At 24.9% G+C, this 12,153-nt stretch overlaps 2 protein-coding genes and 1 long non-coding RNA gene across 3 annotated transcripts in view; 2 read left to right on the forward strand and 1 right to left on the reverse strand.

The window, feature by feature from the left end:
- The window catches only part of LOC135926146 (small ribosomal subunit protein mS39-like), a 31,062-nt gene extending 29,109 nt beyond the window's left edge, over positions 1-1,953 (reverse strand). The window contains exons 1-8 of the mRNA XM_065461874.1: positions 1,943-1,953; positions 1,838-1,900; positions 1,750-1,795; positions 1,642-1,710; positions 1,492-1,596; positions 1,308-1,443; positions 1,058-1,233; positions 769-821 (exon numbers count right to left, since the gene is read on the reverse strand). Coding sequence (XP_065317946.1) covers positions 769-821; positions 1,058-1,233; positions 1,308-1,443; positions 1,492-1,596; positions 1,642-1,710; positions 1,750-1,773 — 563 coding nt within the window. The 5' untranslated portion in view covers positions 1,774-1,795; positions 1,838-1,900; positions 1,943-1,953. The remainder of the gene's footprint in view (positions 1-768; positions 822-1,057; positions 1,234-1,307; positions 1,444-1,491; positions 1,597-1,641; positions 1,711-1,749; positions 1,796-1,837; positions 1,901-1,942) is intronic.
- Positions 1,954-2,552: 599 nt separating this feature from the next.
- On the forward strand, positions 2,553-5,542 carry LOC135926573 (uncharacterized). The gene is made up of 3 exons (XR_010571917.1): positions 2,553-2,693; positions 2,774-2,908; positions 4,302-5,542. It is a non-coding gene; the product is annotated as an uncharacterized LOC135926573 (long non-coding RNA).
- A 4,608-nt stretch (positions 5,543-10,150) lies between these two features.
- LOC135927514 (uncharacterized) overlaps positions 10,151-12,153 on the forward strand; it is a 31,850-nt gene continuing 29,847 nt past the window's right edge. Inside the window, exon 1 of the mRNA XM_065463540.1 lies at positions 10,151-10,173. The gene's annotated coding sequence lies outside the window, so the exon portion shown is untranslated. The remainder of the gene's footprint in view (positions 10,174-12,153) is intronic.

Raw genomic sequence — 12,153 nt, forward strand, 5'->3', positions numbered from 1 at the left:
AAGGAAGGGGAGCTAGAAAAATAATTTAAATACCCCCTTTTATTTAAACATTTTATTATTATCAACAACAAAAACATATAATATGAAATAATTATATTATGAAAATGGAATTATTTATTTGATATTTATTAAATAAAAAAATTAGTGATTTTCACTTCCAAAATTTTAAACAAAAAAGATTTTTAGACGTTCAAAAAGATTTTTGAACATATTTTGATTAGGCAAAAATTTTAAATCTTTATAAATAAATCGTTTTAATGAAATCTTTTATAGTTTAATTTTATCATTTTTGTAAAATTATTTATTTTTTAAACTATATTAAAAGAGGTGGTTTTTTCAAAAAACTACTTATATTAAAAAATTTTATGTTATTTTATATGATCTTTTTAAGGATAACATTTTAATGTGACAATTGTGATATTCTTTATTTTTTAACATTTGTTGAAAGAAGAGTAAAAATATAACTTATATTGTAAAGATGTGAAATTATATATTCAATGAAAAATAACAACTATCATGCAATATTTTTAAACATATTAGATTTTTTTATGCTAATGGGGAAAATATGTATTTTTTTTACCATGTTAAATTATAATTTTAATTAAGATGTACCATATAAAAGTGATAATTGTCATAATCGTTATTTTTGAACTTTTTAGCCAACGTTTTCGCCTAAAATCTTGACTAAGACATTTTGTAGTCAGCTAAAATTAGCAGATTATGCAATACAATATGAAATGATTTAGAAAATTAGCATAGATTTATTACTTCCATCTTTGAGTATATGGTTGAATTCCAGTATAATGTTTATACCAATACATCTAAATAATATTCATGTATTAATATACAATTATCATTAAATATTTTCTGATCCTATATCAGATATTCATTCAAAGCCAATCTTTTTCAACAAGCATTGAAGATTATTGGATAGGGTGATCAACACAGTAAAAATTAATGGTAATTATAAATAATTTATAGCCTAATGAGAATTTGAATGCCAAAATTTTTCAAAAACAAAAGGAACAAATATTATATTGTAATCATTCATTCTTACATCATCTCCTGGTTCAGATATTATATTGTCATCTTGACTGGTCAATGATTTAATCTCATCACTAGATGCATTTCCTTCAAAATAGTCATCATGGTTATGATAATTAGGATCAGAACTATTGAAAAATGCAAAATATTGTAGGATCAAAAGTTGGCATTCAAAGTTGATTTCTATATCTTTAATTTTATTGTATTTTTTATAAAATTTTTACATATTTTTAATATATAAAGATTATATAAAAAAAACATACTATTTGATTTTAAATCATTATATACAGACATTATATCTTCAAATGGTGCATCAACATAAACTAGCTGTATTAATTTATCTTCAGAAGATTTTTGAGACAATATATTATTTAATTTAGAGTTTGTAGAATAAAATTTCTAATTTTATATGAAAACTTATAGTAGATAGATATAAAATATAGAAACCTTAACATTTGGATGATCAATATAATCTTCAAATAATTGTGGATATTTATTTAAAAAATACCTTGCAGCCAACCTACCAGATTCCTGTGAGAGTGAATAATTTCTCTATATAAAATATTGTTACAAAACAATTAAGAAAATGAACTAAACCTTTTCAGGATTGCTAAGAGGAATCAAATAAGGATCATCATGGTATTTAAATGATGGTGATGTAAAATCCTATAATTATCTTAAAAATTATAAAATAAAATTTAATACAATTTTAATAGTGGAGGACAACATTTTTAAAATATCTGTATGTGATCTAAATCATTGGATGCTTTAACTGATATTAAAATTATAAAACCTAGTAATTTTTGTAGGGATATCAATTTCTAGGTTTGTAGAATATTTATAATTATTTATATATCTAGGAAAAATTTTAATTAAAAATGGACTATAAAAATTATACAAGTATAATAGATTTTCAGTCCTAAAAAATTTTCGAAAATTTTGTAAATACATGTTACTGTCGGATAATGATATATAGCGTTAAACGTTATTGAATTTTTTTATATCTGTTTTATTAAAATATTGATCATAAAAATTTTTGCCCTTGAATAGTGTCTGTGGGCCAATTGATATAGACATTGTTGATGAATTCTATAAACCGCGATTAGTGCTTAAATTGAGAAAGGATAAGTATTTTTCTTAAGTTAACTAAGTGGTTCCATCGTGTGACGGGCGTACGACTATCATCTCCCATAGGATATAGTATAAATACTAATGGTAGAGGGAGAGGGAAGTCTTCTCCAACCATCTTGCCTTATAACTAGTATTATAAACTAGTTTAATGCATAAATTCTATAGTTGAGGGCTTGCTAACTACGGAGTAGACTATAGAATGGGATATAAAAATGAGATAGAAAGGAGAACTTATAATTTTTCTTGATGAAAAGGATCAGAAATATTACTTACTAACTAAGTTGATTATTTCTTGTTAAATTTTTTACACTGGTAATATCAATTTTTTATAAATTTACCATATGACATACAAACTGTTATAAGTAACGCCATTCATTCATAAATTTACTTTAAAAAAATTGTAACAAAGAAATTTATTGTTTTCAACTATGGGATCTATTTTATCAATGTTCCTATACAAAAATGGAAAAGTAGAATTAGAAAAATCAAAATCTCCTTTCAAAGCAACTAGAACAAATGTAATATACTATAAATAAACTATTTTAAATATATGTATTTTTGAGATGCTATTTAATTTTGATATTTACCCAATTTATAGATGAATAGTGTTTACGGAACAGAAGATTCAATCGTAAGCCAAAATAATTCTGACCATAAAACTCCCTTTAAATATTTATCTTCTCTTGATCCACGTTCACCCACAGAAGGTATACCTAGGACACCTATTTTTAAAGTAATACTTGATAAAGTTGTAATGATAGTTATCATAGTAATTTAGATTACTATATTATATATGAAAATAATCTTATGTTATTATACCTCATAATACATGGGTGTAACCAGGATTATTCTAAGATGGGGAGGGGGCAATAATATGTGGGTTTTCCCAATAAATTTTATTGGATATCTATTGGTCCACTTATATGTTAAATTTAAAAAAAAAATTGGATGGACCAAATTTTGATGTGAGGATTTCCACTCTTTGTTATGCTTATATACCAAAATTTAGTGCGACTTAACTAAATATTTATACAAATGAGCTCTAAAAAATATGAAATGGATATTGGTTTATCAAGTTTTACAGTTAACATGATGACATATGCTTTAAATTCCACTCCCTCAAATTCTAACCAACATTTATTGTCATATTATAACATAGTTATGCCATATTTTAACTAAATAATTATAATTTTTATACTTTAATTATTGTATATTGCTCAAATTTCTTATATTTTCAAGGTTTTTTGTAAATTAATTTACTTATATAGTTTTCTTATCTTTTTTTGGATTGGCTTGATATATTACCTCTCTATTTTTTTGACTTACTTTTGCATTTTCTAGACCAGTTTGAGATGCTTAACATGAATTTTTGTTTTGAATAGTTTATATAAATCAGACCTATCAAAAAATTTCAAAATTTTACTTGTTGATAATAATAAAAAAAATTTTTTGGCAAATAATAAGTCTAAATTATTCATATTAATATTAAAATTATAAATTATAGAAAATATTTGAATTATTTATTTAAGAAATATATGCAAATATTTCATTAAACTTTTAAAATTAACACCACTATCAAATGTTTTATTTTTTTCTAGCATTTGCATTAATTATTTGACTGTGATAATGACTTTCTGCTTAAAATTTCTTAAAATAAATATTTATAATTGGTAAGATTTTGCAATTAAAATGAGAAGAAAATAGGGTTCTTATACATCTTGTGAGCATATTTTCTTAGCTGGAATTATGATTATAATCCTATGATTTTAAAGAATAAACAGTTAGGAAAGCTTTATGTCTAAAAGAATAACTTTCTTATAATAAATTTATTATAAAATTTTTATTTCAATTGTATGATACATACAAATTTCAATTATATACAATAAAATTTTTGAATATTATCTTTTCTATTATATTATAAAAAATTGAATGAATACAATTAGCATAAATATTTGATTGGTACAAATTGAAGCCTAATATATTTTATTAGAAATTTACAGATCAATTACCAACATTTTATTATTTGATTTTCTATAAGCCTAATATTAATGTAGTTTTGATTTTAACAAACCCATATTTTTCAAAAATTTCTTATATTAAATCATGTATTATATTAATTATATTAGACACCACCCTCTCTATGACAGCTTTCTACCATCTGAATTATGTAATAATTGAATTGTGATATGATGACCTTTTTTACAAATTATTCATATTGTAATATTTAATATTGACTTTGTACAACTATTTACCATATCCAATTAATATAATATTATATTTAATATATGTTTTTATAATGTATAAAGTTATTTGTATTTTATGAACTGGCAAATCTTTCTTTAAAGTTAAACATAATTATTAACCCTATGTTTAAAAAAGAGTTTTAAATGACGTAAATCAATAATTATTAGAAGTGTTAGTAATTTTTTATATATTTTGAACATCCTTTTATGGAACTAACGGTCTCTCCTTCCACTTTAATGAGGACTTATTTTTTTTAGGGATATTTATTAAAATTCTCTGAGACCTTTTTTTAAAAAAGTTTTGGTTTGTTTATACAAAAAGTTTCCCTTATTTTTGTGATTAGTTCAAAGCTCTGATAAATACATACATTTTTATTTATTTTAAAATGAGATTCTTGAAATTTATTAGAAAACTATCTTCCTCATGGCATTTTTACATTTTATTTTTGAAATTAAATATTCTACTTATTCCGATAGTGATCTGATATACTAGCCTTCAGCAACGGTTCCTTTTTACCAAATAAGATTTTCATAATTTTTTTAGAAAAAAACGACGACTCTAATAGAGGCTAATATTTTAGACGGCATATATTGCTTGTGGCCTTCATATTAAATAATATTAGAATTCATGATGCTCTCATTGATCTCTTTTTAAAAAAATATATAAATTTATATATTTTTTAAAACAAAAATACCTTTTTTATATTTTTTTTTATAAATTGTGTTTTTTATATTAAAGATTATTATTTTTTCAAATTTATATTAGACTTAATATCATATAAGATTTATGTTATGTGCTGAACTTGAGATATTTTTTTATTTGTGATTTTTTAACCTAGATTCTAAACAAATATCGAAATATTCTATTCATATTTGATGTATTCATATTCGAAGAATACAAATAAATTGAAAATTCATTTCAAAAATAATTTGTAAGTTTTTGTAGATGCTTTTTTATCAATAAACACAGAATTTTCTTGTTTTAAATTGAAATTTGAAACACAATTCATAGCATATTTTCTTTTTATAATTATAAAAACAAGACAAATTATTTATGTAAAATATTTTATACACCAAATTTATTGATCTATTATTTCAGAATAAAATATATAACTACCAGTCAATCTTATTGTAATATAACGTTATTTTTCTAATATTTTCCATTGTAGTGGTAATTTTCAAAAAGTAAATTATTGATATTTGAACTTTTTTAGTGACATGGCCTCCTTTTCTCAAATAATATTATTTTTTTCCAATATAGTTAGCTCGTTAAGAAGTCACTTTGTTTTTGTAAAAAAGAACACAATGTTACTAAATAGAGTTATATAATATATAGAATACTTTAGACATCTAAATCCAATAAACTACCTTTTAAAATTAAAAATATTTTCAGTAAATTAAATATTTATCTTTGAATATTATTCGTTTCTTTGAAAATCGAATCTAAGAGGTTTAACCATCCCCCATTAATATAGTAATCCAGGGTTATGTACTGACTCATCAATTGACGTATATTCTTGCCATATATGGGCAGATTTAAATTAATATTCTTTAAGACTATTAACTAGGGCTGTGAACCCTCTATTTAAAGAAAAATGGTCTGTGTTCTTGTTCAGTTAAAAATTCCATAAACCAGGTTAAGTGTTTGGAGTGGCTTAGCTGTTTAAATCTTGTAAAAACTCATAAAATCTGTAAATATTAACGAAAAAATATTTTCAACTTCTTCAAGCATTAAATAACTAAATGATACATCTAATATATATATTTTTTAAAGAAATTAAATTAAACTTTTTAATTTATTTTTTTAAGTTAAAAAATCCATACATATTGGGCCATACATGATAGATGTATAATTTCCACAAATGTAGTTGCATCTGTATTATTTATTTATTTTGAGAATATTTTTATATTGCAATTGATGTAGATATACTCCCCTGTACTGACTTATATGAATGAAATTGGATAAAAATAAAACAGGATAGAAAGAAATTTACAAACTAGACATGTTTTTCGAATAAATATTTAAAATTTATTTTTAAAATATAAAAATAATCAATTAATGTCTCTCAAAATTATTATTTATATATTAAAAAAGTTAAAATACTAAAAAAAAAATTGTGGGAGAAATTTAAAAATTGCGGTAGATTTTTACGTGAGATTTCTAATTGCGATAGTTTTGCGGGAGAGAGATTGTGCTTGTAAACTAAAAAATTGCGGGAGTCTCCCGCTGATGGGGGTAGACATGTCAACCCCGTGTAGCACGCAGAAAAAAAATGAATCTTTCCTGGATTTTCCAGATAACTACCATAGATATTATAACCATCATCGAAGGCCACAAAGATTAATCAAAAACAGCGTCACAACGTTATCTAATATTTAAAAAAAGGGGCTAAGATCTTTTAATTAAAGTTAACTGAAAATAAGTAGGGCAAAAAAACAAACTAATATTGTTCAAAGCCATCCATTATTCAATGATGTATCGCTCAATGGCGTCACTAGGGAAGGGCGCGCAGGGGCTCGAGCCCCCTGAAATATTTGAATAACCCCCTGAAGAAAAAAGATTTTTTTTAATGGCTCCTTAATAGCCCCTAGAGCTAAAAATAAATTTTTTGATTGCTCCCTGAACGATTTCTTTTATAATTCTATTACGTAATATATAGATTTAATTTTATTATCTAAAAGACTATCTTAATTTTTATTAAATGAATATTATTTTAATTATTAGATTAGATTAATACATATAAATTATATTTTTCTATGTCAGCTTGCAATCAAATTCTGTGTTAACAATAGAATATCAATATCACTCACTAAATATTTATTTAGCATAAACAGTTAAAGCTTAATTGACTTTTATTATTTAAATTATTATATAACCCTATTTAAATAAATATAATCATTTATTAATTGAAAATTAATAAGTTTAATATTGTAATTAGCCGAGTCAAAATCACTAATATTTATTATTCATTTTAAAATTTAATTACATGCCTCTTTATAAAAATATTTTCAAGGTTCAAATAAGTTTAAGAGATTTCTTTATAAAAAGTAAGTAATATAGTTTATAATCCTCTATTATATATAATTGGTTATAAAATATTAAGTAAAATGCCACTTTTACAGACGTATTTGACAGGTTTTACTAATAAATGCTTTTGATAATAAATATAAGCAACAATTTGCATTTAATTATTTAACGCCATCTATTTATTTAAAAATATTATTTAAAATTAAACATCTTATTATTCATCCCACAATGGATATAATAAATTAGATATCTTTTCTTCTCTTTTTTTACTCGTTTTTAGGAAAGTTATTTTTTTTTTCTTTGAAAAACAGTTTTGAGTTAAATTTTTAATACGAGTATATTTTTGATATTATTACAAACTACTATTATTTTAAGATCTAATATACCAACTAGAGATAGTGCGATAATAATATATAAAATCTTAATCGTTTTCATCATATTACTCTGGTTCTTATTTGATAGTTACAAAATGTTTCATTTATTATATGGAATCCTAAGCCGTGTAAATAACTTATGGCTTCAATATATTTGCATAATTTCTTCTAAAGATTTCTAGTGTTTTTGCTTTAACAATTTATCTAACATAATAAATTCTGATATGAGTTAACATCGTGTGTGTCAATGACTGCCAATTAACCAGCATCTATTATTTGTGTAGCTATGTAAGTTTAGATTATTACTACAGCTGAAACTTAAAGTATGGGATTGCATATTTTAGATAAGCAATAATGATCAAATGTGTAGTTGTTTATATAACATTAAAAATGAAAGATAATCTTTTAGAAATATTTCTCACAATAATTCTCTCTATTACTTATCTAGCTTCCATCATGTTATCTAAAAGTAAGCTCTAACCATTATATAGTTTTATGATTTGGATTGGTGGTTTATATTCTCTTCTTCAAGAATTGTTAATTTGGTTAGGCCTATAAATTTTTTCTATTAAACATTGTCTAAAATGGTAACAGGGAGTTATATTAGCTTCATGACCTTTTGTCAATGTAAGTTGTTAAGAATTATATTATATTATGTGGTTTTTAGAAACTATTATTGATTGAGGCATATGTATGAAATAATTAACCTTTTTTATCACTTGTAATTCTTTAGACGCAAAATCTTTTTATACCAATAATCGAAAATACAATATTATTCTTATGTCTTGCATTGTTTTAAATATTTATATGCTAGTTTATTTTTTATTAATATAATTTTTTTTTTCTCTTTAGCTTTCACCTTTTCTGGTGGTAAGCTCCTTCAACATCTCTCTCCACTTTATGTTATTCATCAATCTCTTTTATCTAATTTATACTTCTTTATATTGGCTCTAACTTTATGGCACCATTGAAGTTTTGGTCTTACTCTTTTACGTTTGCCCATCACTTCCAAACTCTCAACTTTATTTCCTATGTAGTTCATAGGCCTTCTCATTGTGTGCCAATACTACCTAAGTCTGTTTACCATTAACTTAGTCTTAATGGGCACTATCTTTAAACTACTTAGTATTCTTGTACTGCGCACTTTATCATTTCTTGTTACCACAGAAATCATCTTCAGCATTCTGATCTCCATAGTTTGTAGACTTTTCTAGTCTGTTGGTTTTACTATGGAACTGTAAATTTTTCCCTTTAATTTGTGTGGGATTCTTTTGTCAAATAGCACTTCAGATAAAGATCTCCACTTTAACCATCCTTGATTAATCTTACTCTTTATCTCTTTTTCTATTGTGACGTTTGTTTGTATAGTGGAGCCCAAATATTTGCAGCTTTCAATTGCCGATATCTGCCATTCATTTATATCAATACTCTCTGTTTCATCTCCTCCTATCACCATATACTCCGTCTTTTCTCTAATTACTTTTAATCCGTGCGTTTCTAGGATATTTATCCAACTCACTAATCTTTCTTTTATTTCATCCTTAGATTCGGCAAGTATCACAATATCATCTGCAAATATCATATTCCACGGGACTGTTTGAGGTATAGACTGTGCTAATACATCTATTACAGTAATGAAGAGAAGTGGGCTGAGAGCCGACCCTTGATGAACTCCTTCGGCTATTGTGAAGCCTGCTGAAGTACCTATTGTGCTGCGGACCATTGTTGTATGGCCCATATACATATCCTATATTATTCTTATATATTTTTCAGGAACCTTTTTGTGGCGTAGCGCCCACCAAATAAGTTTTCTTGGGATTCTATCGAAGGCCTTTTCTAGATCGAGAAGCCCAGGCAAAAGCGGACTGAAGGCCCACAAATAAAAAAGTTTGGGGGCTTCGCCCCCCGTAAATTTCTTTTTAGGTGAGCCCCCTGGGTTTGTAAAGGCTAGCGACGCCCCTGGTATCGCTATATTATGGTTTGCATTTGCACGTCGATTAAATGCATTAATAATGTGCATACATACATTGATAAATTTAGTCGATATACAAACCACAAAAAGGAGCTATTTGACTCCTTTTTTTGTAAACATTTTAATTGATCAATCTCAAATCTAATATATACCTTTAATATGATTACTCATTTAATGCACAAATCCTTGCTGGACTTCAGTAAATCTTTTAGGCAATGGTTTCAATTCCAAAATTGATATAATTTTATATATAAAAATAATTAGTGAATGTGTTCCTTTTTTATATAAATTTATAAAAAATATAATATATATGGTTAATCACGTGACCAATCAATCTGACAGGGACATCAAATAATTTCTTGCCAAAGGAAAATATATCAAGTTTAATATTTTTTTTATAAGATAGGGTGGTGGAGTGCCCACTTAATTGTGGGATGTCTCCCCAGTATATAATATGATATGATATGATTTTATAAGATAAGAGATATTTTATACTGGATTTTTTCTTTTCTTTATAATTTTTTCATATAAGATATCTATTGATTTAATATTTTTAAAATTCGATATCAAATATTTATTAACACAAGCTCTTTAGCATATGATAGAAATATTAAAAATATGATATTAGAGCTTGCAGTGTATCTTATAATATACTATAATTACAGTCATAGTTAATCATATAGTAATTACAATGGACTTTTTTAGATATTCATAAATTTATAACTAATTGCAAATATTTCACCCAAATCTACCCGTACCCAATTGATGTGGCATTTAATTTAAAGAGGTAATGTTTAAAAAAAAAACTATAATAAATATTTTAATAAATTGTTTATACTTTGAGGATTCAGAATGTGTTTTAAGATTTAAATAATATTTAGGATTTAATCTAATCAGGCTTGAACCAAAAGTGCCCCCAACATACATCTATCTCCCCTACATGTTTAAATGAACGTGGCCCAGTATGAAAAAGGAATATGAACTTATTTTTTATAAACTAGGGAAAATCATCATCCAATATGTTGTATATTGGTAAGAATGAAAAAGAGTTAAAGATAATGTTAAACAGATTATATAAATGAAATTGATATAAAAGAGTTATGCTAATTAAAAAAATCATAAAAAAGTTTAAACATGTATATTTTACTTAGGGACCCATGTTATCCCCGAATCCCATCCCTTAAATATGCCACACCAAAAATTTGTGCTAAAATAAGATCTGAAGTTAGAGATATCTTTAATAGAATTGATACTTATGCTATTAGTAAATCAATTATAATATTTTTTAATAATTAAACTTATTAAATTTTTTTATAATTTTGCACAAAACTTGATAAGTGTCATTTATATAGTCAATTATTTTTTTCAGAAAATATCAATACAAACTTATTTTAGTTTACAATTATAATAATCATTGCTAGAGATCTTCAAAGTCTGGGCTGAGATTTTTATAAAAAAAGTTATAATGGGCAGGTCCTGGCAAAAAAATACAACAGGCAGGGCTGGGCAATTTGTGCAAAACATATTTTTGGGCCATTAAAATTTTAACATATTTTTTTGATTTTTAAGTAGGTGAAAAAAATTGATATTGATATTAAAAATCTGATGGCTGGAAAATTTATATGAAGAAATTTAATAAGCCGGGGGGGGGGGGGGTTGTAAAACACTATCAGACGCCTAACCATAAAATTTTTACAGGCTATGCAAATATTTAAAAAAAATTATAATGGGCCAGCTGGTTTAACTTAAAAAAAACTATAGCCAGGACTGGCGAAAATTTATTTGGACCAGGCCAGACAACTTGTGTAAAAATTCTATACAAACTGGACCTGGCTTTGCTGACCTCTAGTCATCATATCAGTAAATTTTACTTAAAAATCTTGTAAAAAATTCTCTTATTTATTTGCATAATTTATAACAATGATTTATTAATCAAACCAATAATTTATTTAAATCCTAAATTCTCTAAATTTTTAACACTGAATTCTTTATGGCAGAGACGCAATTGCTCTTCTTTGAACCCTTTATTCCTCATTCATGTTTTTATTTTAATTTTTGGAACATTATCTGGCCAATATAATATATTAAAAAAATTTTATTAAAAAAAATTTGTAAAAAACGAAAATATCGATTTTTTTAAATTAAAATTTTTTTCTTTACGAAATCCTTTTTTTTGCACAAAATAATTTTGACAGGGATATAATGACTTTAAAGGAATTTACATTATATCTAACGAAAATGATTATTAACAAAATAAATTAAACAGCGTCATTTCATATAAATTGTATATTATTAACAGTATTCTAATGATGTTAGGTTAAGTAATATATTTTTTATTTGAGCGGCAAACGTTTATGAGAT

This window comes from Gordionus sp. m RMFG-2023, chromosome 3 (assembly GCF_954871325.1).
Source record: "Gordionus sp. m RMFG-2023 chromosome 3, tfGorSpeb1-WG-v2, whole genome shotgun sequence".
Classification (NCBI taxonomy): domain Eukaryota; kingdom Metazoa; phylum Nematomorpha; class Gordioida; order Chordodea; family Parachordodidae; genus Gordionus; species Gordionus sp. m RMFG-2023.